Genomic DNA, 25,977 nt, shown 5'->3' on the forward strand with positions numbered 1-25,977 from the left:
GAATACCAGACAACTTTACCTGCTTCCTGAGAAATCTGTGTGCAGGTCAAGAAGCAACAGTTAGAACGGGACATGGAACAACAGACGGGTTCCAAATAGGAAAAGGAGTACGTCAAGGCTGTATGTTGTCACTCTGCTTATTTAACTTCTATGCAGAGTACATCATGTGAAATGCTGGGCTGGATGAAGCACAAGCTGGAATCAAGATTGCCAGGAGAAATATCAATAACCTCAGATATGCAGATGACATCACCCTTATGGCAGAAAGTGAAGAGGAACTAAAAGGCCTCTTGATGAAAGTGAAAGAGGAGAGTGAAAAAGTTGGCTTAAAACTCAACATTCAGAAAACGAAGATCACGGCATCCGGTCCCATCACCTCATGGGAGATAGATGGAAAAACAAAGGAAACAGTTAAACAGACTTTATTTTTGGCTCCAAAATCACTGCAGATGGTGACTGGAGCCATGAAATTAAAAGACGCTTGCTCTTTGGAAGGAAAGACCAACCTAGACAGCATATTAAAAAGCAGAGACATTACTTTGCCAACAAAGGTCCATCTGGTCAAAGTTATGGTTTTTCCAGTAGTCATGTATGGATGTGAGAGTTGGACCCTAAAGAAAACTGAGCACCGAAGAATTGATACTTTTGAACTGTGGTGTTGGAGAAGACTCTTGAGAGTCCCTTGGACTGCAAGGAGATCCAACCAGTCCATCCTAAAGGAGATCAGTCCTGAATATTCACTGGAAGGACTGATGGTGAAGCTGAAACTCCAATCCTTTGGCCACCTGATGCGAAGAACTGACTCACTGGAAAAGACCCTGATGCTGGGAAAGACTGAAGGCAGGAGGAGAAGGGGACAACAGAGGATGAGACGGTTGGACGGCATCACTGACTCAATGGACATAAGTTTGAGTGAACTCCGGGGATGGTGCTGGACAGGGAGGCCTGGCGTGCTGCAGTCCCTGGGGTCGCAAAGAGTCGGACACAACTGAGCGACTGAACTGACTGACCGCACTGAGCCTCCTGGGACTTTGAGAGGATTGAGTCTGTGACACCACTCCCTGCCTGGCCCACAGTGGGCCCTAACAGGACGGTTTCTCTCTGGACCTCTGGTCCTGGCATCGGCCACCCCACTTAGGGGAGCCTCAAACTCGCGGCAAAGGTCAGTGGTGCACCCCTCCCCGCAGAGCGTGTTGGAATTCGGCCCTATCGCTCACCTGAAGTCAGCGGGAAGGCCAGAGAGATGATGAACTTGCAGGGGACCACGTGGGGCATGTCGGAGGTGAAGGCGCTGGCGGGCCTTTCTGGGGACTCGCTGCTGCACCGGTGGTCTGAGTCCGACTCCTGGGCCCAGGCCCTGTCCTTCAGGTACTCGTCGGCTTCACACTCGCTCCCCGACTGGTGAAAGCTGCCCATGGAGGACGCGGGGCCCATGCTGGCCTGGTCCTCATCCTCCCACTCCCAGGCCTGCAGCGACATGCTGCAGGGAGGCCCAGGCGGCTGCAAGGAAAGGGAGGCGCTGCGGCCACCCCAGGGCTCCTGAAGGGAAGCTGAGATCCCGCAGGGGACCCACCCTCCTCCTCGAGTGCCCTGCTCCGTCCCCAGCGACCAGCCAAGGCCTCGGACACTGCCGGCCACGCAGAGAGAACCCAGTCAAGACTGGAGGAAACACAGAAAATGGTGCCATCAGTAATCACGATACACAGCCGGTTCCTCCAACTGGCGGCCCGCCTTCCCACTCCTAGGTGTGGCTCCTTTCACCAGCGTCCATCGGGGGCCTGAGTCCCATTCCCCAGGAAGCGCAAGGAGGGGTAGGAAGGAAGCCCCTTCTGCTCCCGCAGAGCCAGTCTCGGGTTAGCTGTACCCAAGCCCAGTGTGAGCTTGTCATCCGGGGACAGCACGCTGACACCAAGGGGGGCCAGGACCGTCCAGGCCAGATCCGCCCGGGGCCACCGGAAAACGCTGAGGGGCTTGCCCAGATGCACTGGGGGCCGGGTGGGTGGGGTGTGTAGGGGGTACCTGCGGCACCTGCTTGGAGACACGCTGGGCAGTCACGTGGGCTCGGACCACAACGTCGGTCAGCTTCCACAGCCGACTCGGCTAGAAGGCTACTAGGACGCAGTCTGTGCGCCCTGCCGGTAGGGAGGCCCGAGGACCCGCCTCCTAACTAAGTTTGACGGTTGCTAGGAGACGCACGTGGCCCCGGGGCGGCGCTCCCCTCTTGGGGGCGGGGCTATCCTGGGGGCGGGGCTCCCCGCTTCAGCAGCTGCACAGCCGCCTGGGCGAGATTCCTCAGCTCAGTTCAGTGCAGTTCAGTCGCTCAGTCGTGTCCGACTCTTTGCAACCCTATGGACTGCAGCACGCCAGGCCTCCCTGTCCATCACCAACTCCCGGAGCTTACTCAAACTCATGTCCACTGAGTCGGTGATGCCATCCAACCATCTCATCCTCTGTCGTCCCCTTCTCCTCCTGCCTCCAATCTTTCCCACCATCAGGGTCTTTTCCAATGAGTCGGTTCTTCGCATCGGGTGGCCAAAGTATTGGAGTTTCAGCTTCAGCATCAGTCCTTCCAGTGAATATTCAGGACTGATTTCCTTTAGGATGGACTGGCTCGATCTCCTTGCAGTCCAAGGGACTCTCAAGAGTCTTCAACACCACAGTTCAAAAGTACCAATTCTTTGGTGCCCAGCTTTCTTTATAGTCCAACTCACATCCATACATGACTACTGGAAAAACCATGGCTTTGACTAGATGGACCTTTGTTGGCAAAGTAACGTCTCTGCTTTTTCATATGCTGTCTAGGTTGGTCACACGGTTTGTGGGACCTTATTTCCCTGACCACGGATTGAAGCTGGGCCCCTGGCAGTGGAAGCACCGAGTCTTAGCCACTCACTGGACGACGGGGGAATTGCCTCCGGCCCATTTCTTTTCGTTTATTTATTTGGGGCTGTGCTATTTCTCTGTTGCTGCGCGAGCTTTCTGTAGTTGTGGTGAGTGGGGCTGTAGTGCGCCAGCTGCTCACTGCGGTGGCTTCTCTTGTGGAGCACAGGCTTCAGAGCGCAGACTTCAGTGGCCGCAGCGCTCAGGAGTTGTGGCATGGAGGCTTAGTTGCTCTGAGACACGTGGGATCCTCCCAGATCAGGGTTCCAACCTGTGTCTCCTGCATCGGCAGGGGGAAACTTAACCACTGGGCCACCAGGAAAGTCCAGGGCCCGTTTTTAATAGAAGTGAAACGATGTCTAAACACTCAGCTAATGCCCCCAACCAAGACTCTTAAAAATGTAAAAGCTTCAACACCAGAAACGACAGCTCTCAGACAATCCCAGATGCTCCAGGGGACTGGGCAGGATGATGCACACTTTCTGACAAACAGCTTGATGACATCAAGGGCTTGTAAAGTGTCCACGCCCCTCGGCTGGGCAATAAGTCGCCCCGGAGACAGAGCCAACTGTTGACAGTGTTGCTGGAATGGAGAGAGACCACCGCAATGTCCACCTCCTGGGTCAGTCCTAAGCGGGCGCGTGGACCAGCCTTCGAGAAGAATGCTGCCCGGGAATGCTAATGATGGCAGAGCCACTTAGCAAGATGGCTGATGTGCAAAGAAAGAGCCCGACAGCAGCATCCCAACTCATTTCTTTATGTCAAGTTTAAGGAGGTACAACTGAAACGTCCCGTAAAATTCACCCTTGTAAGTGCTTTGATTGACGTATAACAGTCATGTATTAATAACTTCCACGCCAATGAAGACAGAACATCCCGTCACTCCCACAGCTCTTTCATGCCCAAATGCATGGAAAACATCTGAAAACAATGCATCAGAAGAGCTCTGTTCTTCTCTTGTTGTTGGCGCCATGGGGGATGTTTTTGCTTTTGAGCATTTTTCTGGGCTGTTTGAAGACCCTGTGAACAACATACTATTTGGAACGGCTCAAACAATACTGAGCTGACTTCAGAAACCTCGCTCCTCTCCGAGGGCCTCTCCCGCCCACAGACACTCGCCCATCCCCCAGCCCAGACAAAAGCGCAGAAGACTTCCGAGTTTGCTCACTTGGAATCTGAAACAAAAACCGGAATGATTTCAGAGGCGCCTGGTAACACAGCCCCACAGACAGACAGGCCTGACAGCCCCCCATTATCACCCCACACTCCCCTGCCCCCGCGGAGCTGCGGGGGGCGGAGGCCAGGCGCCGGCTCCAGGCAAGATATTTAAAGGCTTTGAATACTGACCGCTGAAAGGATTCCCTCCCCAAAAGCAGTCGCCAGCTGCAGCGACAGGGTCATCGGCCCTCAGCATTAACATGAGACTGAGTCAGATTCGTCTTCAAGATGCAGCTCAGAAGTTCAAGCCAGGTTCCAGACTCAGCATTCTAAAGGCACACAGCAACCCCTTGGGCAGTGGGACTCCCAGCCTAGAAGTTTCTACGGCCCAGATAGGGGGTCCAACCAATCACCAACATTTGGAATCTCGCAGACTCCATCATCCCTGGGCAGAAGGATGCTCCGATTCCAGACATGCCCGTGATTTCCTTCTGAAGCAGCGTGTTCACGTCTACAAAAGTGTGTTCCAGGAAAACAACGTAACTAGTGCCTACTTAACGCCAGGCCCTGTGTGGGCCCGGGGCCACACCGGACCTCTGGCCTGTGAACCTCAGCCCTCGAGGCAGGCCTGCAAATAAATGGCAACGGTTGCTTTTAAAACACAAATTAAAGGGACTTCCTTGGCGGTCCCCTGGTTAAGACACTGCACTTCCACTGCAGGGAGCATGGCTTCGATCCCTGTTTGGGAAACTAAGGTCCTAAATACCTCTCGGTGTGGCCAAAAAAAAGAGAGAAAAATCAAAATTAAACACTTTAAATCCTCTATAGGCAAAGAAAGCATGTGGAGGGCCACTCACCACACCGTGCCCAGAGGCAGCCATGGGGAGGCAGCTGAGATGGGAGCTGGAGGTCATCACTCAGTGTCCCCAACACCAAACCCAGTGGACAGATAGGCACACGTCCCTACCCTCGTGGCTGACAGCGTCTGTCATACAGGCAGACAGACTGACACGCCAGGCTAGAGAGTCTGTTAGGGGTGCAGAGGGCTCGTCACCAAAGGCCTGGCAGAGGAGATGACTTTGGCACAAGGGACTTGGAGGTGAGGGGGCAGGCTCTAAGCACCTGGGAGAGGCAGATGCAAAAGCCCCGAGGTGAGTCAGAAGGACCGCAAGGAGGTCAGTGAGGGAGGCGGTGCAGGAGGCGAGGCCGGGAGGGCACAGGGGGCGCAGAGGTGCAGCCAAATACATACATGCAAAGGTAAAACGCTGTGATGACAGTTCTGTGCTCTATAAATATGCCAGAAGCCATTTGTTTATATACCTTAAATGGGTGAACTCTGTGGGCTCTAAATGGTAAAGAAAGTCTTTCCCCCTAAAAAAGAAAAGAAAAGAAGCAAATACACCGCCCTGTGAAAAAGGAAGATGTTACAGTGAAAGCCAAATGCCTCCAACCCCTGGAGACAACCACGGAATCTGCTTGCCACCCCTCCGTAGTTTTCTACTCGCTCACACGCACGTCCGCGCTGAAAAGACTTGGCACCGCTTGGTGCGGGTTCGTTGTGACATCGGGCTTACGTTGTATGCAACGTGCTACAGCTCGCTTCTCCCCTCATCCTCGTTTGGTTGTTCATCCTGGGTAGGGCGGTGTCTCCAGTCTCTCACTATCATGAACAACAGAGCAATGAACACCCTGCGTGTGTGTTTTTCTAAGGTAGAGACCAAGACGTGGAGCTGATGTAAAACGTTTTGTTGTCGTTTAACAACAAAACTAAAAACTGTTGTTGTTTAGTTGCTAAGTCGTGTCCATCTCTCTGCGACCCCATGGACTGTGGCCCGACAGGCTCCTCTGTCCGTGGGATTCTCCAGGCAGGGATACTGGAGTGGGCTGCCATTTCCTCCTCCAGGGCATCTTCCTGACCCAGGGATCGAACCCACGCTGCCTGCATTGGCAGGTGGATTCTTTACCACTGCGCCACCAGGGAACTGCTACTACTTTAATCATTTCTTTTAATGCACATACAAAACATTTTAGGTTGAGAAGGAGCACCTAACTCTTCCTGGCAGAGACACATGGTGGGCAAAGTCGTCAAGAATGGATAGAAATTTGCCCAACTGACAAAGTGCGCATTCTGGGGTACTGCACAGAGGAGACAGACGCTGGTGCTTTTTCAAACTCCAGGATTTGACGTCTGAATTCCTAGAGCTGTACATGAGGCCAGATGCTGCCCATCTTAGCCTCGGACAGCTGAAGAAATCTGCTTCTTGTTCCCTCGAGGCTGGAAGACGCTTCCCATGGCAGATATCAGACTAGGACATGTCTCCACCTCTCCTGAGCGAAAAAAGAAAAGAAAAGAAAAACAGGAAAGCAGCCTTACTTTACCTGGGAGGCTGACTTTTATCCTCCAGAAAGGTGTTCTAGTGCATCAGAGAAAATGTCTGGCCAGACAGCTACCTGATTGGCTAACCCCCCAGCTCCTTGCTCAACGGTTCTGGTTACAGGGCCAGCTCACCATTATTTAGCACAACCGGCTGGGAAGAAAGAAGACCTCAGCTTTCCTACCCCGCCTCCCGCCCCAACACACCCAGAGCTTAGAGAGCAAGGTTCTGGTTCCGATGGGTTTCTATCCACCGGGACCGCCCTAGGGCATCCCCTTCTCCAGGTTGGTTTTCCTCGGCTCATTACCACGCGAGGGCCGTGCCCCCGCCCTGGTGGAGCTAGAAGGCGGTTTGGGGACCCAGTAGGTGACTTGAAGGTGCTTCCCCGCACTTTCGGGGGTATGGTGGTCCAGGCGAGCTCGCCGGACTCTCCTGGATTTCCAACTAGAAGGGTTGGAGGGGCGCGTGGGCGTGGGGACACGCCCCCAGCAAGAGAACCAGGCCGCCACCCTCCAGCGCCCCCCAGCTTCCATCCCGCACCCACGCCCACCCCTACCTGGGGCACACTCTGAACAAGGAGGGAGTTGAAAGACGACAGACCCCCGGAGTGGGAAGAGAAGAGGAGGCGCCAGGAACGCCCCGGGAGCGATAAGGGGTCGCCGAGATCGGGAGAGAGGCCATGCGGTGGCAGCCCCACGGGGACCTCGGGGCCTCTGGGTCCCCTTCCCCAGCCCCCGCGAAGCCCACCCGGGTAAACACAGCGCCGCCGCTAGACGCCGCCGGTTCCGCTCCAGCCGCCGCTAAGCCCCTCCTTTCGAGAAAGCCGGGGGCCGCCCCTGGAAGTGGTGGGCGGAGGGACCGGAGGAGGGGCGCTCAGCAGCGCTGGAGCCCAGCGGCCCGGGCGCGGAAGCCGGCATGGAAGGCGCGGCGAGTGACCCGTACCGGCGGCCGGCGCGGCGCACGCAGTGGCTCCTGAGCGCCCTGGCGCACCACTACGGGCTGGACCGCGGCGTGGAGAACGAGATCGTGGTGCTGGCCACCGGCCTGGACCAGTATCTGCAGGAGGTCTTCCACCACCTGGACAGCCGAGGGGCCGGCCGCTTGCCCCGCGCCGACTTCCGCGCGCTCTGCGCGGTGCTGGGACTGCGCTTCGAGGGGGCTGCAGCCCCCGGGGAGGCCTCCGGAGATACGGCCGCCGGAGACACGAACTCTGGGGACGTGATCTCGGGGGACGCGGCCGCTGGGGAGGCCGCCGAATGGGACGAGGATGCCGAGGAGGAGGCGCGCCTGGCGCTGCGCGCGGAGCCGCCCGAGCTCACCTTCCGCCAGTTCCACGCGCGCCTCTGCGGCTACTTCGGCACCCGCGCCGGGCCCCGTCTGCCCCGCGGCGCTCTGAGCGAGCACATCGAGACGCAGATCCGCCTGCGCCGCCCGCGCCGTCGCCGCCGCCGAGCTGCCCGCCCGCCCGGCCCCGACGGCGGCCCCGACGGCGAGCGCTTGGCGCGGCTGGAGGAGGAAAACAGCAGCCTGCGCGAGCTGGTGGAGGACCTGCGGGCCGCGCTGCAGAGCAGTGACGCGCGCTGCCTGGCGCTGCAGGTGCGCCCGCAGCCGGGGCGGAAGGGGGTGGGCGGGTAAGGACGGGACCCCTGCGACTGCGGCGGACTGACAGCCCCTCCTGGGCAGGAGGGGACGAGCAGGGGGCAGCCCGCCTGGCTTGAGCCTACTTGCTGTCCAGCCGCTCCACCCGCTCGGGGCCTCTCTCCTACTCACATTGCCCATTCCATCCCCAAACCCCAGTCCCACTGAGGAAACCATCCCCAGCCGCACCCGTCTCCTCTTGCGCTCTGATCCAGGCCCGGACGCTTCCTGGAAACCCGGACGGGCTCACATAGGCCTCTAGAGGCTTCGGGGAGGCCTAGGAGATAAGGTGTGAGGAAGACTCTGTCCCGCCCTTTAGGAGCTCCCTGCCTAAAGGGGCCTACCGGCAGCTCTGTGCAGTCGCTCAACAGACATTGCAGGGCCTGCCTCGGGGCCTGGCCTCCGTCCCCGGTGCTAAATACTGTCACACCGTGTCACACCCCACAGCGCTGTGGGGGCCAGGTGCCGAGAGAGGCACAGACCCAGGGCAGCGTCTGCGATTCAGTCAGCAAGCACTTGAGCACCAGCCTTGTGCCAAAGGGCACGACAAGAGGTGCGGGATCAGACGAGGCCCAGAACAGCCTCTGAGGGAGCTGCCTGCTCCCCACGTGCCCGGGCACAGCCCCGAGGGGTAGGGAGAGGCCCAGAAGCGCCCAGGGGTCCAGGGGCAGATTTTAGTGGCCAAGGCAAGGGCCGCGCCCGCGGGCATCCCAAAAGCAAAGCCTGGGGCGGGAAGTTACTCTAAGATCGATGGTCCAGGATCATTCGTTCTTTAAGGCTTTGCTGCTGCTGCTGCTAAGTCGCTTCAGTCGTGTCCGACTCTGTGCGACTCTATGGACAGCAGCCCTCCAGGCTCCACTGTCCACAGGATTCTCCAGGCAAGAATATCGGAGTAGGTTGCCATTTTCCTTCTCCCTTCTTTAAGTCTTTACTGAACACCTACTGTGTGCCAGGCCTATTTTAGGCGCCCGAAGGCACAGCCATAAACAGCAGAAGGAAACCTCGCCCTTAAGGAGCCGCTGCCTAGCAGCTAGGAGTGGGCAGGGCCGGAAAGATGCACCTGAGGCCAGGCAGAGAGGACCACCTCTGTGGGCTGGAGGCGGAGTGCCCCAGGGGCAGGAGGTGGGTGGAGAAGAGTCTGGGGACTCCCTGGAACCGCGCCAAGAACAGAGCGCGAGCTTCGAGCCTCGCTCGCCCACGTCCATTACCCGGGGGCACCCGTTACCACGGGACGCGAGCTCCCGTCTTAGCAGAGTTAGGGCGAGCTCACATGGCCCCGGTGGGTTTGCTCTCGCGCTCTGGGCCGGGTCGGGGTCCCGCGCGAGGCGCTTACCACCCGCCCTGCCGCCCTGTCCCGGCAGGTCGGCCTCTGGAAGAGCCAGGCGGGCGCCCAGGAGGCGGCGCGCGGCGAGCCCGAGGCGGCGGCGCGGGAGCTGCGGCAGGCGCGGGGCGCGCTGGCGGCGGCCGAGGCCCAAGCGGGGCGGCTGCGCCGGGGCCAGGCCGAGGTGCGGCGGCGCGCGGAGGAGGCCCGGGCGGCGGTGCTCCGCAGCCTGGGGCGCGTCCGCGAGCTCGAGGCGCTGGCGCGCCAGATGCCCGGCCTGCAGCGCGGGCTGCGGCTGCTGGAGGGCGAGCTGCGGCGCTACAGGTGAGCGGGGGGCTGGGGTCGGGGATCCCCTCCCGTTCTCCGGGCTTTCCTCTTCCCCACTCGTTCTCATGGTTCCCTGTTGTTCACGTGTTCATGGATCCACTCATCCATCCATCCATGGCCAGGTTCACCCATCAAGTCCCTGTATTTGCCTAGTCATGGGATGGGCAGGTAATAGGACATGTATATTCATGTTTGTTTTGACTGATCAGTGCGGTACTATGATGGTAACAGCTGAGAGTTCCTGAGCACCTAAGATGGGCCGGCCTCTGAGCACTCAGGTGATTTAACTCACTGAGTCCTCCCAGCCACCAGCCCTGGGAGGCAGGTACCATGATGTCCCCCTTCTCCAGGTGAGGAAACAGACGGGCCGGACTCCTTGTGCTAGGTCCACCGAGGCGGGACACTGGGCTTGGAACCAAGGTTCAAATCCTGGCAGGACCTCTGACGACGTGACACCTTGGGAAAGTCACTGGCCCCCTCCGAGTCCCTGTTTCCTCTTGGGTGGAATGGAGACTGCGGTTCCTGCCTACCCGCGTGGCTGTGAAGATGCCGTGAGGCCCTGCCTGGTTCATTTAGGTGCTCAGTGAACAGAGCTCCCACCGTTTCAAATTCCAAGGCGCCCGGGTTGCCTCCCCCATATACTGAGCAGCGGCTCTGTGCAGCAGCTGTGTGAGGCTGCGGGGGGTGGCGTGGGGGGCAGGCGGGCACTGTGAACCGACGTTCTGGAATCCTTGCCCTGCGCGGCACCGGAAGACCTGAGAGAGAAGGAGGGCGCTGGGGGCGGGGTTACCTGGCGAGATGCGAGATGGGCCAGGGACGGGAGGAGGGGACAGTGCTCCAGAAAACGGAAAGCGCACAGGCAGGAGGGACCTGGGCCCCGGCCAGAAACGAAGAGCAGCTGGAGGCGGGGAGCGGGAGAGGCGGGCAGGGACCGGGCCAACCAAGGTCACGGCGAGGACGTCAGCCTTTCCCTCGGGACAGCATGAAGCCGTGGAGGCTTCACTGGGGCTGCTGTCCGCCTCCAGTGCGAAAGGAAGCTGGTCTGGCCCGGACTGGCGGGCGGGGCAGCCAGAAGAGGTGGCTTTGAACCTAGTTCCTCACCGGGCGGACCGTGTCCTTGAGTTCTGAGGTGCTCTCAGTGGGGACACGAAAAAGCATAATGCTGGAGGGAAGAGGCCCACTCTGGGCTAGCCTCCTGCAGCTCCAAATGTTTGGACGGTCACTTCCTGTTTGCAGAGCTGATCAGCTGGGGAGCAGGGCCAGTTGGCTTAAGGCCCGTGTCCAGCCTTGGATCTTTCTCCAAGAAGAGAAGTAAAGGGTCTCTTCTTTCTTTTGACCAAAAGTAACTGTCCTTTACAGCATGGTTGTAAAAGTAACTCCAAACATTCATATAGCTCTTTACAGGGCAAAACGTGGATCCACAGCCAATGCATTAAGTTAATCATCTCAAGACTGTGCAAGGGAGCGGTTCTGCCCCATCTTATAAACTGTGGGAAGTGAGGTTCTGAGAAGTTAAGTGACATACCCAGGGCCACACGGCCGGAAAGCGGAGAAGGAAGGTCTGTCTGCCCCACAGCCCGTGTTCTTTCTTTATTTCCACTCACCTTCTCTGCTGTTGGCTCATGGTTACAAGATGGCTGCTGCGGCTCCAGACCCCATGTCTGCTATCCAGGCACGAGACGGGCCAGTGACACTGAGGGCAAGAAGACTTTCTGCTAGTGAGCTTTGCCTTGATATTCAGGGAGAGCCCTCCCAACCCCGCTTCTCCCTCTGGAACTTGTACCTCCTTCCACTTGGCCAGAACTGCATCATGTGGCTGCCTCTACCTGCAAGAGAGTCAGGTAATACTGATATCTGAAACAAAACTGGGACTCCTGGTTCTATCCCTGGGTCAGGAAGATCCCCTGGAGAAGGAAATGGCAACCCACTCCCATATTCTTGCCTGGAGAATTCCACTGACAGAGGAACCTGGTGGGCTACAGTCCATGGGGTCGCAAGAGTTGGACACGACTTAGCAACCAAACCACCACCTTAGGAAGGGAAAAGAGAGCAGATACTGCAGAGGCTCCAAAGGCTACGCCCAGTGAATGAGGAAACCAGGGCAGACAGTGGCCCTCCTGTGGTGGTGAGGTGGTGGCTGCCACTTACTTCCCGGCCCTAAGCCTGGCCCAGCCCCGGAGCAGGCCTTCTCTGTCTGTCTTCTCTAGTCAGAGTTTGCAGATTTGCAGGCTGACGTGCCCCCAACGCTTTCTGTCTTTGAAGAAAGGAAAGGGAAGGGGACAGAACAGCCAAGAACACTAGTCACAAAACCAAGCTCGAGGGACCCAGGACTCAGCTGAGCTTCCCGACTCCATACCAGACTCCTTCCCCTGCAAAGCCCCTCCTCAGGAGGAACTGCTCTGAGTTCTTTCTCGAAGTCAGGCCTTCACCTCCCTTCCCAGGCCTTGCCCTGTCTCTCAGGGAAGCCGCCCCCTCTCATCTCTCTGGCGTTGCTGTAACCCCAGCCCGTCCAGTTCTCCCCGTCATGATGGGGATGGCTGCCCTGAGCCCAGCTTTGATAGAAGTCAGGACCCTGGAGGGTCCCCTGATCGCAGTGGGAAGGTGTCCCCTCTCTGCCCTCACCAGGGCCTGACTCTGGGCTGCTTTCTAGACGCGTTTCTTAGCTCAGGGCTTCTCACTGCACAGCTGGTGAGAAACTGGGCCCCACACCTTGGGCAGCATCCCGAAGCAGTTGGTGGGGTTTTCTCGCCTCTGACCGTGGATGAGACGGCCCCTGTGCCACCTGGGCCTCAGACCCCCAGTCCTGACCCCTCGGGGGCATTTCAGCGCCACCTCCCGCTCTGCACACAAGCGGGGCATCTTACCTTCTAATCTGTGACCTTGGCTCTGCATTCCCCAGCACTCTGTGTTTTTGAAGATAGACAGGGCACTTCCCAGAGCACCTCCATCCACCGTCTTGACTAGGAACCCAGGAGAACAGACAGGAGGTATTTGAGCCATTGGAGACACTCATGTATTCGTCCCACATTTCCTAACCACCTTCCACGGACAAAGCCCTGTGCGGATACGTTGGGCACACAGAACGGACGCGGGCATGCCCACTGCCCTCTGAGGGCCCCTGGGGCTGAGCAGAGCAGGCCATGAACTTGCAGACGGGGACAAACTTGTGCTTTGTGCACAGGGTCCCAAGGGAGCGACCGCTGCTTGCGGAACCATGAGGGTCCTGGATCTCACACAGGAATCCGGCACATCAACACAGTCCACAGCCTCCTGGAGCTCAGCCAGCCGGCCCACCTGCAGAGAAGGACTTCGGGGCCCATCACGGCCCCGTCAACCTCGGGGCTCCTGCTGCCCACAGCTGCCCTCCTCAGGCTCACTTGTCCCAGACAGCAGACTCGGCTCCTCCAAATCCCACAAGACAGTCCCTCCCCACGGCACTCGTGTGAGCAGAGCAAGCACGACTGATGATCCTGGGGGGAAGACGCGGGTTACGATGCAGTGATGCAGTTTCACAAGGAATGTTTAACACCATGATTTATACGGTGCCGTTTAGCCCTCCATCTGGATACAGCGTTTCCCTCTCACTCCTCCCAAGCTATCCCCAAACGTTCTCCAGCTTTCTCTCCTCGTCTCTTTCCATCAGCCAGGTCTCTTAATGAGTGCCAGAAAGCCTGACTCCCTTAAAAAAGAAGCTGGCTTTTACTAAAGTTTAGGCGATGCCAGCTTCAGGCATGGCTGGATCCAGGTACTCAATGTCACCAGGATACGGAAGCTCTGGGCTTCACTCCCAGGCGTTTGAGGCATTGACATCTACAAAGCTCCAAGTCCAGTAGAAAGAGCATCTCTTGTCTGAGTTAGCCTGCTGAAGTGCCAGGCTGAGCCTCAATGGACCAACTTGGAAGCATGTTCATCCCTGAACCCACCAGGAGTCAGGATCATGTGATGCTCTGACTGGCCAAACCATGGTGACTGACCTACCGAACGTACATGTACCCACAGTGAACCCTGCCGAACTCTGGGTCTGAGCTCCTCCCAGGAGAATCACAGAAGTGCACGTCCCAGAAATGTTGAATAACACACACCCCAGAGTCGCTCTTCCAGGCCGCTGAACGCTTCACGGTGTTTGGGGGCACTCTGCATCCTCCCCGACCTCCCTGTCCTGTGCCTCAAAAGTTGCAGGGAGGACGGGCCAATCAGCCCAATAAGGATGGGCTTATAACCGGTCTCCGGGCCCAGCCCGTGAACCCTGCGAGGAAGCAGGACGGCTTGAGGTTCTTAGGCCAGCACCCAGCCCAGGGCCCCGAGGAAGACAATGAATGAGCAAGTGTCGGGACCAACGGGCGTGTGGACGGAAGCAGCCTCGGGAACGTCTCAGCAGCAAGGGCATGGGCGTCCAGTGCCGGGCGGGCACCGAGCCGTCCCGGGGCCTGACCCTGCTTCCAGCGGAGCCGCCCACCACTCGGTGACCACGGATTCTCTCGAAGCCTCGAGTCTCAGCCACCTGTCTGCCCGCTGCCCCTGCCCTGCGCTGTCGAGGAGAAGCTGGCCCTTTAAGACACCTAGCCAGGCAGCCTGGGGCTGGCACTGCTGGGCAGGGGGAGGGGGGTGCGCTCCGCCTTCAGAAAGAGACCAAAAAGCCAGCTCAGCTGGAGCTGAAGAAAGGGCCACCCGGCCTCCTCTGTGGCTTTGTTGTGTTTGCCGGGAAGGATGAAAAGACTGGGGTGTGGGGTGGAGACGGAGGGAGGCAGGGCCGCCCACTGGGCCGCCCTCCACAAAGATGAGGGCTTTGCGGGCCACTGCCTTTCTCCCTCCCGCCCAACCAGGGCAGCTGGGCCTGGGGGGCTTGGGGGCAACGTCAGGGGGTCAGGAGGGAGGCAGACGGGTGGGGGGCCTGCAGCAGGGCAGGGGGCCATCTGGGGCAGAGCGGGGATGCAGCTCCCAGTATCCTGAGAAACCAGCGTGTGGGTGGCCGCTCGTGGGAACCAAGGCCTTTCCCGGGGACAATACCCCAGCTCACAAAGGGCCAGTGCTGGCCTGGCGCCTGCCCCACTGGACCACCCCGGGCCGAGCCGCAGAGGGGTTTCAGGGCGGGGGGGCAGGCTTGGGAGGCCCAGCTGGGCCTAGACTTGAATCCCAGCTTTCCCAGACGCTTACACGGGCCCGTGAGCTGGTCCCTGCCCTCTGTGAGCCTCCCTTTCCTCGCTGTGAAGTGGGGGTGGGACCCCGCGCCCTCAGTGAGGTGGGGGCAGGGCGGTGCAGACTGGGGGTGCAGCTCTGGGGCGCTGACCTGTGTGCATCATTCTTGCCGCTGCGAGCCTCCGTATCCTCATCGGTAAAACAGGGCAAGAAGAGTAACTATTCTGACACCTGCTTCACAGGGAATTTGAAGATAAGGTGCCAATACATAGGAAGCACCTGGAGTGCTGCTGAGCGCTGAGAAGATCCTTGATAAAGTCGAAGATGACTTTTGTATCTGTCCCTTCTCAGAGCATCCCCCATAAACAGTAACGGTAATGGGAGTCGGTGTTGTTGACAGGAACCGGAGGCCGGGCCTGGACAGAGTCTGGCCCCGGAGAGCCCGCTGTGCGTGGGGACCTCCACGGGCAGTGGGCAATGTCCACTGAGTGTCAGGGGCCTGCCGGAGTTGCCGAGTGTGGGCAAGCACAGAGGAGGCATGCGTGATGCCGGCCGGGGCATCTCTGGGGGAAAGCCGTCACTCGAGCTGGGTGCTGAAGGATGAACAGGAGTTTTCTCAGGCAGGGCTGATTCAGGTCACTGTGAGTGCAAACAAAGGCTCGGTGCCTCGAGGGAGCAGAGACAGACTGGCTGGCGGGTGTGAGGTGGGAAGTGGCAGAGAGGGTGCTGGGAGCGCGGGTGGGGGCGGTGAAAGGCCCTGAGCGCCGGGCTGAGGCACGAGGCCTTCGCCCCAGAGAACGAGCAAGACAAACAGGGAGCGAAGTGGCTGCTCTGAGCTGCACGGCGCCCCTTCAGGCTGTGGAGAGAGACGGGCAGACGGGGGACACGAGGCGAGGCCGGTGAGGGTGCTGTTTCTGGGTGCACCGCCCGAGAAGGGACGGGCCACCAGCCCACATCCCGAGGGCTCACCCGGAGCTGGGTGGAGCCTCTCCGGCCTGAGACGCTTCCTCTGCAGGGTAAAACAGACAGGAGAGCGGGAGGCGGCGGAAGCCTGGACAAGGGGAACCTTCCTCTGGGTGGAGGAGCCGGCAAGGGGTCACCCAGAGCGAGTCTTGGTGTCTTCCCGTCACGCTGGGTCGGAGAGCGGGTGTCACCCCGGTGCCAGCAGAGCGCTCCAATGACCCGTGGGTGTCAGGGCAACACGGGCCGGATGCTGAGCCGGGGCCTCGGGGGTCAGGGGAGTGCACACCATGCCTCGGGACTCACACACGGTCACGTTCACAGTCACAGACCCTGGGAGCCGAGCTCAGCAAAGGGTCCCACTGGGCACAGGCTGAGGAGGCGGCGGTCAGGCGACCGGCTCCTCCTGACTCCGGGGGTCCTGCTGGAGCACAAGAAGCCCTCAGTGGGCGGTTAAGTGAAAGTGTGGAAGTGTCAGTTGCTCACTCCAGTCCAACTCATGGCGACCCCACGGACCGTAGCCCGCCAGGCTCCTCTGTCCACGGGATTCTCCAGGCAAGAATCCTGGAGTGGGTTGCCATTTTCTCCTCCAGGGGATCTTCCTGACCCAGGGATCAAAGCCAGGTCTCTGCATTGCAAGCAGATTCTTTACAGTCGGAGCCACTAGGGAGGCCCCAAGTTGGGGGTTATCAGACTGCCTATTTAACTTCTATGCAGAGTACATCATGCGAAATGCTGGGCTGGGTAAAGCACAAGCTGGAATCAAGAATGCCAGGAGAAATATCAATAACCTCAGATACGCAGATGACACCACCCTTATGGCAGAAAGTGAAGAAGAACTGAAGAGCCTCTTAATGAAAGTGAAAGAGGAGAGTGAAAAGTTGGCTTAAAGCTCAACATTCAGAAAACTAAGATCATGGCACCCGGTCCCAACACTTCATGGGAAATAGATGAGGAAACAATGGAAACAGTGAGAGACTTTATTTCCTTGGGCTCCAAAATCACTGCGGATGGTGACTGCAGCCATGAAGTCAAAAGACACTTGCTCCTTGGAAGAAAAGCATGACCAACCTAGACAGCATATTAAAAAGCTGAGACGTTACTTTGCCAACAAAGGTCTGTCTGGTCAAAGCTTTTTGGTTTTTCCAGTGGTCGTGTGATGCATCTGCAGAGATGTCCCTCAGACATGTGGCCGTCACCACACTATTAAAGGCAGAAGGCAGGCGAACATCTGTCCTCTTCTACCCAGAAGAGCAAGGCCTGCCCCCAAAGCCACACGTGCACGGCCAAGTGAGAGCAGCAGCCCGGGCACGGCCCACGGGCAGGGAGCGGGGACGAGCAGAGACAGCAAGGGGGAGGAGCCGGCGACAGCCTGCTGAGCTGTTTGATGGACGGTGTCCCCCAGAGACGTCTACCCCCAGGCAAATGCGTGTCCCCAGCTAGATTTCCTCAGGGCACAGCCTGGGCCCACACTTCCACTGACAGCCTAGGGTCTGGGTGGTGGGCTCCTGCCAGGAGAAGGGTCTTGATTAAAGCCAATGTATGCAGTAGTCACATACAGATGTGAGAGCTGAACCATAAAGAAGGCTGAGCACCGAAGAATGGATGCTTTTGAACTGTGGTGTTGGAGAAGACTCTTGAGAGTCCCTTGGACTGCAAGGAGATCCAACCAGTCCATCCTAAAGGAAATCAGTCCTGGATATTCATTGGAAGGACTGTTGCTGAAGCTGAAACTCTAATACTTTGGCCACCTGATGTGAAGAACTGATTCATTGGAAAAGACCCTGATGCTGGGAAAGATTGAGGGTAGGTGGAGAAGGGGACGACAGAGGAGGAGATGATCGGATGGCATCACCAACTCAATGGACATGAGTTTGGGCAAGCTCCGGGAGTTGGTGATGGACAGGGAGGCCTGGCGCGCTGCAGTCCATGGGGTTGCAGAGCCTGACACGCTTAGCGACAGAACAACAACAATCTGGGCAGTAAATGTGTCCTTCGGAAAAGGATGGCGATCTGGCCAAGGTCACGAAGGCAGTCAGGGCACAGCCCAGGCGGGACTCAGTCCTCAGGGGCCCAGGAGTCCCGGGGTCTCCTGCTTCCGTCGGGGTGGGGCCCGGGAACAGCCTCAGCTCTGTGCCTCTGGGGTTATGTTGGGGTGCTTTGTGACCCCATGTTCGGGAATCCTGCTTTTCCAGTTGCAGGCCAGGCGGGTGGCCTCAGGCATGCAGATGGGTGACAAGCCTACCATGTCATTGGTTCCCCAGGCCAGGGGCAGCCTCCCAGGCCCCGGGTGGCCTGACTGCCAGACCAGTCAGTTGCCTTTGGCCGTGACAGTGGTCACGGTGGTGGGGCCCCCACTCCGGCCCCAGTGTCCTCCACTCTGCCCACATGCACAGCTGCAGCTGCGCCAGCCTCTCTGTTCCTCACACCCCAAACCTCTCCCTGCCTACTTCAGGCACCCTGACCACGCTGGGGCACTCCTGACAAATTCACATCCATCCAGCCGTCTTAGCTACATCCCATGACATCTTCAGAGGCCCTGGCCTCTGCTCCGTCATCTCTCATAGCCCCTGGCCTTCCCATCTTTCATTTATTTCCAGACTTCGCTGGCTCCGGGTGGCCCCGAGGGAGGCAGGCTCCCACAGGTGGGGCCTCTCCACTGTGTGCACCGTTTCCAGCACACACGGTGGCTGCCACACTGCATCTGTCGGATGCATTACAGAGCAGAATTAACAGCCTGGACTGGAGGGGGGTTCCTCGGACACCCCCTTGCACCTGGCCCCCAGTAAACACAGCACCCCGCGTTCAGCAGGGGAGCAGAAACAAGGGCCAGTTGAGAAGGGCGCCCCGGCCCCAGCGCTGTCTGCACACTCCACTCTGCGGGCTTTATTTTTAGCTCTTCCTACTCGGTCCCCCGCTGAGCCCATCTTCCTCCTGTTGTTCTGGTGTTTGCACACGCGAGTCTCTGCTTCCTCTGAGCCTTTGCTCAGGAAAGGCAGCCGGCCTGCGAGCCTCTGGGACCTCCGGCCGCCTGGCGCCCCCACTCCTAGCCAGGCCTCGAGTGTCCACTCTGCCCGGGAGCTTCCTGAAGCTTAGGGGCCGCTGGGGTCAGAGGGACGAACACAGGGAGGGAAGCAAACATGAGTGACATTTTCCATCCAGCTCAGAAAAAAGCTGAATCCGGGGGTGTTCGATGGTCTCCGACTGGACCACCTTGCTGAGCCATTTGGGTACTGCGCAAGTCATTCAAACGCTAACCCACGGTTGCCGTGGGTGTTTTGCAGATGTAATTCAAGTTCATAACCAGTTGCACTGGAGTAAGAGAGACAGATGATCCTGGATAATCTGGGTGAAGCCGATCTAATCACTCGACAGGCCTTTAAGTGAGGCTGAAGGTGTCCCCGAAACAGAGGGGTTCCACTGCATCCAGGGCTCCAGACGCCTGTGAGCCCCTCCTCTGGATTTCAGACTTGCTGGGCTGGTCTCCCAGTCACAGGGGCACGTCCTGGTGGTAAAGCTCTTGAGACAGCTCTGCAGGTACAGACGTGAACATAGGTGGGCATCCCGTCCTGGCCCGCCTTCTCTGGTTGAGGCCTGACTCGTGCAGGGGCTGAGGCAGGAGGGGACAGAGCCCCGTGTCGGTGCGCTGGTGGCACGAGGCAGCGCGCTGACAGCCTCGCATACACAACCTCGTGTAACCCCCAAGCAACGCTGTTATCACTGACCATACTTTAGGCTGCAAGTAGAAAACTCTGCTCAGAGCGGCTGAAACCGCAGGAAGGCTGACGCTCCTGCATGAGAAGCCCAAGGGAGAGCAGCTCAGTGATGTTTGCAGGTACCCAGTTCTCCAGCTTCCCACCCTGTCTGCCTCAGCTTGTCATCTTGGTCTATCAGCAAAGGCCCCTCATGGTCACAGGATGGCTGCCATGGCCGCAGGCATCGCTGCCACATCGAGAGACAGAAAAATAACTTCCTCCTTCAACTCCTCTGTCCCCAGAGATTCTCCTGGAAGACATCGTCTTACTTCTCACTGGCAAGGATCACATCATATGCCTGTTTCTAAACAAACCTTTGGCAAAAAGAAGGAATCGCCATGATCAGCTTAAACCAGTCAGGTCTCCTGTCTGGAGGCACTTGGCCATGTAGTGTCTGACGGAATAACTGAGGTTGTGCCAACGAGGCAGATGGGTGTGCCTGTTTGGTTCGTTGTATTTAGTTTCTATGCAACCGTAACAGATTACCACCAACTTAGGCACTCAAAACAACATCCATTTATGATCTCACATTCTGCAGGCCAGAAGTCCAGGCAGGCTTGCCTAGTCTCTCTGCCTGGGCTCCCACAAGGCTGAAATCAAGGTGCTGCTGACCTGGGACTCAAGAGAAGAATCTGTTTCCAAGCTCACCCAAGGGGAGTTGAATTCAGGTCCTTATGGTTTTACGACTATAATCCCCGTCCATTGCTGGCTGTTGGCAGGGGTCCCTTTCCACGTACCGCCTCCCATGGCCCTGCTCATCCTCCAGCCAGCAATGACCCAAGTCCTCACACTTCACGTCTCCCTGACTTCCTCTTCTGCACCAGCCAAGACAGTTTTCTGTTTTTTAACTGTGATGAGGTGGAGATAATACCCAGGCTTAAGGTCAGCTATCCCATATAACGTAACACCATCCCAGGAGTGACATCTCACTACATTCACAGGTTGCAGGAGTTAGGGTGTGGGGTCTTGGAGGGTCGTTCCTAGAGGACAAGGTGTCTCCATGGGAGCAGCATCCCCACCAGAGACATCCTGGACATTCATTCGGAGGGCCTGTTCGTCTCCATGACCAGGTGGGCGGTGTTCCTGGCACTTGATGGGGGTGGGTGGTTCCCAGGGACACAGGCCTTTGGGTAGGTCCCACACCCCCCACCAGGGTTACCTTGTACCCCAAATAGCTTCCAAATGCCCAGCTGGGTGTTCATCCCACGAAAAACATGCTTTTCACTGTAATTATCTGAGACTACAATCTAACTCTGCTTTACATATAAACACAACTTTTTTTTGGTACAATTTTAATACACAGAGTCTTAGAATGCAATGCTGTGTCAATTGAGGAAAGGTTATGTTATGGTTTGTTTGGAATTTTCCAAGGGTTGCTCATCATTTTATAAACACATCACAGATGATAACACTTGTGAAGCTTAACCAGCTGGTACGGAGCTCCTGTGTCCACTTGCATTCGTCGCTCCATGTCCCAGGGAGTCTGCATATCTATCTGTCTCTGTGTCCATCTGTCCATCCATCCATCTGAATCCCTTTCCCTAGCCCTTATATCGATGCCAAACTTAGGGAAAGAGTGTCACGAACATCCGATTGAGTATTACCTTACCTCGCCGAAATTCAAACTAAGCCGTTATTAAGTAGGTTTAATAATCTAAAAGTTTTCTATACCTTGACTATTTACATATTGAAATGTGTACTGTAAAATTCGTTTCTCTCTCTTTTAAATCACAAAGCATCAGTTCAGTTGCTCAGTCATGTCCAGCTCTTTGCAACCCCATGGACTGGTACTGCCAGGCCTCCCTGTCCATCACCAACTCCCGGAGTTCACTCACACTCATGTCCATTGAGTTGGTGATGCCATCCAACCATCTCATCCTCTGTCATGCCCTTCTCCTCCCACCTTCAATCTTTCCCAGCATCAGGGTCTTTCCAAATGAGTCAGCTCTTCGCATCAGGTGGCCAAAGGATTGGAGTTTCAGCTTCACCATCAGTCCTTCCAACGAACACCCAGGACTGATCTCCTTTAGGATGGACTGGTTGGATCTCCTTGCAGTCCAAGGGATTCTCAAGAGTCTTCTCCAACACCACAGTTCAAAAGCATCACCCAAAAGTTTTTCAAAGTATATGTAAAGACAGGGTCTATCCCTTATTCAGCTCGCTTTGGGATCTTCCAAAATAACCATTATAAAAAGAGGGTGGCAGTTTGTTGAAGGTGGGGTCCTCTGCTGTGAGGGGACAGAATGAGTGGCTGAGGGGTACGGCAAGGGTCTGGCTCCACCAGTGCCCAGATCTCATGATGCGCTGCTCTCCAGGCGTTTGCCAAAGTTCAGACACTCTCTAAGGATCTGTGTCAATTTTTGCCATCTCTGCATTAAACCTGTATTATTCTTCTTTAGTTACTATTTTCCCTTAAATCATCTCACTCTTTTTACTTAATGGATTTGAAGAGATAGCCCCTGGTGGCTCGGGTGGTAAAGAATCTGCCTGCGATGCAGGAGACCCAGTTCAATAACTGGGTCAGGAAGATCCTCTGGAGGAGGAAATGGCAACCCACTCCAGTGTTCTTGCCTGGAGAATCCCAGGGACGGCGGAGCCTGGTGGGCTGCCGTCTATGGGATCGCACAGAGTCGGACATGACTGAAGTGACTTAGCAGCAGCAGCAGCAGCAGACTAAATAATTCAGGTTAAAACCACACACACACACACACACACACACACACACACATACCCACCCACCCCTCCTGTTCACCTGAGTCCTGCCTAAGGTCCCCCAGATCACTGAGCAGAGGCAGGACCCTCTGTGTTCAGAAGCGCCGTATTTCATTTCAGGGCCGTCGGTGTTTCCTGGCGGATGAACAGGGGATTGAGCTGGGGGCTGGGGGCAGGAGCAGTCGTGGAGGGTCCCACAGTCACGCCAGGGTCCTGGGGCAGGAGACAGATTTGGCAGCTCTGCAGAACCCAGGGAGGGTCCATCCACTGGCAGCCTGGAGCTGGGAGCTGCCAGGACCGGAGGGAGAACTCAGGAACATCTGGCCCTTGTCAGGCCGTGTCGGAGGCCGGGCCTGGGGCCAGAGCTGGCCGCCGCCTCCAGCAGGAGGAAGATGTCCGGGGGGGCTCCGGGTGGTGCGCAGATGTGTGCAGCTGGAGGGGACACTCTGGCAGGACGAGGACTGGGGTCTGCTGGGCGTGAGGGCCCGCCGCCCCTCACGAGGGCCTGCGCGGGAGGTGTTCGGCGACTCCTGTGGGCGACCGGCCTCCCTGCAGGAGCGCCCCCAGCCCCTCTGTGTCTCCCAGGGAGAGCGGCCCGCGTGGGCAGGGGCGTCGCTGGCCAGGGAGGGCCTCCACCAGCCTCTTCAGCCCTGTTGGCTCAGGTCCCGGGCCGGATCTGGTGCGTCTCCAGCTGTCCTTAACAGCGCCAACCTCTCTTTTCAACAAAGTAGCAACGGCCTGGCTCAGAGGCAGACGGAAAACAAGACGGAGCTGCGCTGGCGGCTCTGCGGTCACTCCCTGTGTTTTCCCAGTTACCTCCTATCTTTACAAGAGACACCGGCTTTTCGCTCTGGGTGATAACGTTTCCCGTGAACGGAAATCTGCCTTAGTCAACAGTTCAGCCAGGGACCCCAAGTGCCCGTGGTTAGGGGAGGTCCTGCTCACTCTCGCCTGGAGGGTCCAGTCCTCCGAGGGCTGGGCAGAGGGTCAGCCGCACCCGCAGGCCTGGGACGGCCCCGGGGTCTGAACGCTGATGCCCTTCTCACTGTCTTTCTGGAACAATCCAAGAGCAGAGGGACGGGAGGAGCTGGAATCCTGTCGGGCGCGGGGCCTGTGCCCACCTGACCCGCTCTTCCTCTCATCGCCTGACCTGCCGCCAGCGGTGTCATTCACCCATGCCTCATTCGTTCATTCATTCATCCGACAAGCCTCAGCTGGCTGCTCCGTCCTGTGCTGGGTCCCTCCAGGGAACACCAACAGTCGCTGAAGACCACGGGAGCTCAGGGCGTCCAGGCGGGGAGGCGAGACGAGAGAGGGGGCGCTGGAGACCAGCCTGGTGGGCTGCACCCAGCGGGCTAAGGGAGCCGCGGGGTCTCCGCAAGCTCCTCCTGCTCTGCACCTCAGTTTGCCCATCTGTGAAATGGCAGGAATGAGCGTAAGTCTTTCTTAGGGGGCTACTCAGAAGAGTAGATGCTGCTGCTGCTGTTAAGTCGCTTCAGCAGTGTCCGACTCTGTGTGACCCCATAGACAGCAGCCCACCAGGCTCCCCCGTCCGTGGGATTCTCCAGGCAAGAACGCTGGAGTGGGCTGCCATGTCCTTTCCCCAGTGCATAAAAGTGAAAAGTGAAAGTGAAGTCGCTCAGTCATGTCCGACTCTTAGCGACCCCATGGACTACAGCCCACCAGGCTCCTCCGTCCATGGGATTTTCCAGGCAAGAGTACTGGAGTGGGGTGCCACTGCCTTCCCCAGAAGAGTAGATGAGTTTTTCCATTAACACACACAGAGCACACTCACTGCAGTCTGTAAAACAGGTAAACAGCAAGGGCCAACTGTACAGCCCAGGGAGCTGCACTCATAGCCTGTGATGACCTATGATGGAAAAGAAGCTGAGAAAGAACACATGTGTGTGTGTACACACACATATTCCTCTCCAGGCTTTTCATATTCCTTTCCATATATATATTTACACACACGCACACACACCTGAGCCACTCTGCTATACACCTGGAACTAGCATAATACTGTACCTTCACTAGACTTCAATTTAAAGTTAAATGTGCATGTCTAAGGGGGAAGAACAGAGCAGGATCCGGTACCCAGTAAGGTGTTGGCAATGCTTATCAAGGATCCAGAGGGCGACCGACCAGAGGGTCAGTGAGTCTGGCCGTCCGTGCCCCGAGGCCACCACCAGCAGTGAGCCGGAGACCAGCCTGGACCTCGGAGGCCCCCCAGTGGATGCTGTGTTAAGGATACTGGGATCCCTTCTCTCGGCCGTAGGAGCCGCTGAACCATTTCGAAGGGAGAGAGGGACTGGGTCAGAGCTGTCTTCCAGAAAACGGCCAGGACAGCAAGTGCTGACAGCCTGGGCCTTGGGGGAGAGATGCCCTTCACCGGTCACAGGTCCCCTCTCTGTGACCTTGGGGCTGGCGCCTTCCAGGAAGCCGGAGGTGCAAGTCAGGGGGGCCACAGGTGACCTCCGCCTGCCCCCCAGGTCCACTCCCCGGACCAGCCCCACGCATCTCGTTCTTATGGGAAGCCCTCGTTAAACCACAGGCCCCGTGGTCCAGTCCCGGGACCAAGAACCGTCAAGTTTCTAGGCCCAGAATATTCCAGCAGAGCTTTCCACAAGCTACTGCAGGGAGGGTTTGCAGCCAGTCCATCGAGGAATACTACACAGACAGACGCGTCTTCTTAACCCGTTGAGGTGGGAAAAGTCAGCAATGCCATTTGCGTCAGCCGGACGCACACGCATGGGCTTCTCTGGTGGCTCAGCGGTAAAGAACGAACCTGCCGATGCAGGAGACGAAGTTTGATCCCTGGGTCAGGAAGATCCCCTGGAGGAGGAAACGGCAACCCACTCCAGTATTCTTGCTGGAGAATCCCATGGACAGAGGAGCCTGGCGGGCTACAGTGCACAGCCTCACTGTGACTACCCCCTCCCCTGGGCTGGCCTCTCCATACGACCTCCAGGTGGCCAAAGCCAATGGCCACTGCTTGGAGGCCCAAGATGGCACCCTTCTCTGGGGCAGTGGGGGAACGAGAGGAGCAGATGCAAGACACGGAGGCCTTGGGGATTGCACGGGGCTTCCAGGAGGAGGTGACCAGGCAGCAGCCACGGAGGGGAGGGGCTCATGAGGAAACAGGATCTGAGGGGCCAGGGCTACAGGCAGGTTTGGAAGCCGGGGTGCTGGCTGAGCCCTCGCAGAGCAAGTGCGCACGAGGAAGAGAGACGAGGTCCTCAGGTTTAGGGTCAGGACGTGGAGGACGAGCGAATGAAAGGGTGCTGGGGAGGACGGGCGCCTCCCAGAAGCCGAGGGCTGGAGGTGCCCAGCCCGGGAGCCAGGTGGCTGACAGGACGTGCGTGGAGCAGGCAGAGAACGAGCTTGGAGGCTCGCTGTCTCTGTTCCAACGTGACGATGGCTCGGCTCGCCCATGTGACACGCGAAGGGGCCTACGGCTGCAGACGGACCCCGTGGAGAGGGGCCAGCCATGCAGGCCGGGAGGGCCAGCTGCTGGACAAGAGGAACACCCCATGTTTCTCCGCAGCTGTGTCTCGCCTCTTGGAAAACTGCAGAGCGTGCCCTGGTCTGTGGTGCTCTCTCTCCCAGCTCTGCCCCTGCTGTTTCCCCTTCCTGACTCCGCTGCATGTGACCTGCGGCCTCCTAACCAGGGCTGCAGCTGGGCTGGGCAGCTGGGCTGGGCAGCTCCGAGCTC

At 57.9% G+C, this 25,977-nt stretch overlaps 2 protein-coding genes across 5 annotated transcripts in view; one reads left to right on the forward strand and one right to left on the reverse strand.

Moving 5' to 3' along the window:
* Positions 1–2,752, reverse strand: part of CFAP92 (cilia and flagella associated protein 92 (putative)) — a 36,170-nt gene extending 33,418 nt beyond the window's left edge. Inside the window, exons 1-2 of the mRNA XM_070358903.1 lie at positions 2,020–2,752; positions 1,218–1,500 (exon numbers count right to left, since the gene is read on the reverse strand). Of these exons, the coding sequence (XP_070215004.1) occupies positions 1,218–1,479 (262 nt within the window). The 5' untranslated portion in view covers positions 1,480–1,500; positions 2,020–2,752. The remainder of the gene's footprint in view (positions 1–1,217; positions 1,501–2,019) is intronic.
* Positions 2,753–6,979: 4,227 nt separating this feature from the next.
* Positions 6,980–25,977, forward strand: part of EFCC1 (EF-hand and coiled-coil domain containing 1) — a 31,518-nt gene continuing 12,520 nt past the window's right edge. Inside the window, exons 1-2 of one of the 4 annotated variants that reach the window (XR_011461933.1) lie at positions 6,980–8,009; positions 9,413–9,696. Coding sequence is in view for 3 of the 4 variants with exons in the window: in XM_070359572.1 (XP_070215673.1) it covers positions 7,329–8,009; positions 9,413–9,696 (965 nt within the window). In the remaining variant the exon portion in view is untranslated. The remainder of the gene's footprint in view (positions 8,010–9,412; positions 9,697–25,977) is intronic. The other 3 variants (XM_070359572.1, XM_070359571.1, XM_070359573.1) reach the window with 3 other exon arrangements.

This window comes from Bos mutus, chromosome 22 (genome assembly GCF_027580195.1).
Source record: "Bos mutus isolate GX-2022 chromosome 22, NWIPB_WYAK_1.1, whole genome shotgun sequence".
In the NCBI taxonomy this organism is placed as follows: Eukaryota; Metazoa; Chordata; class Mammalia; order Artiodactyla; family Bovidae; genus Bos; species Bos mutus.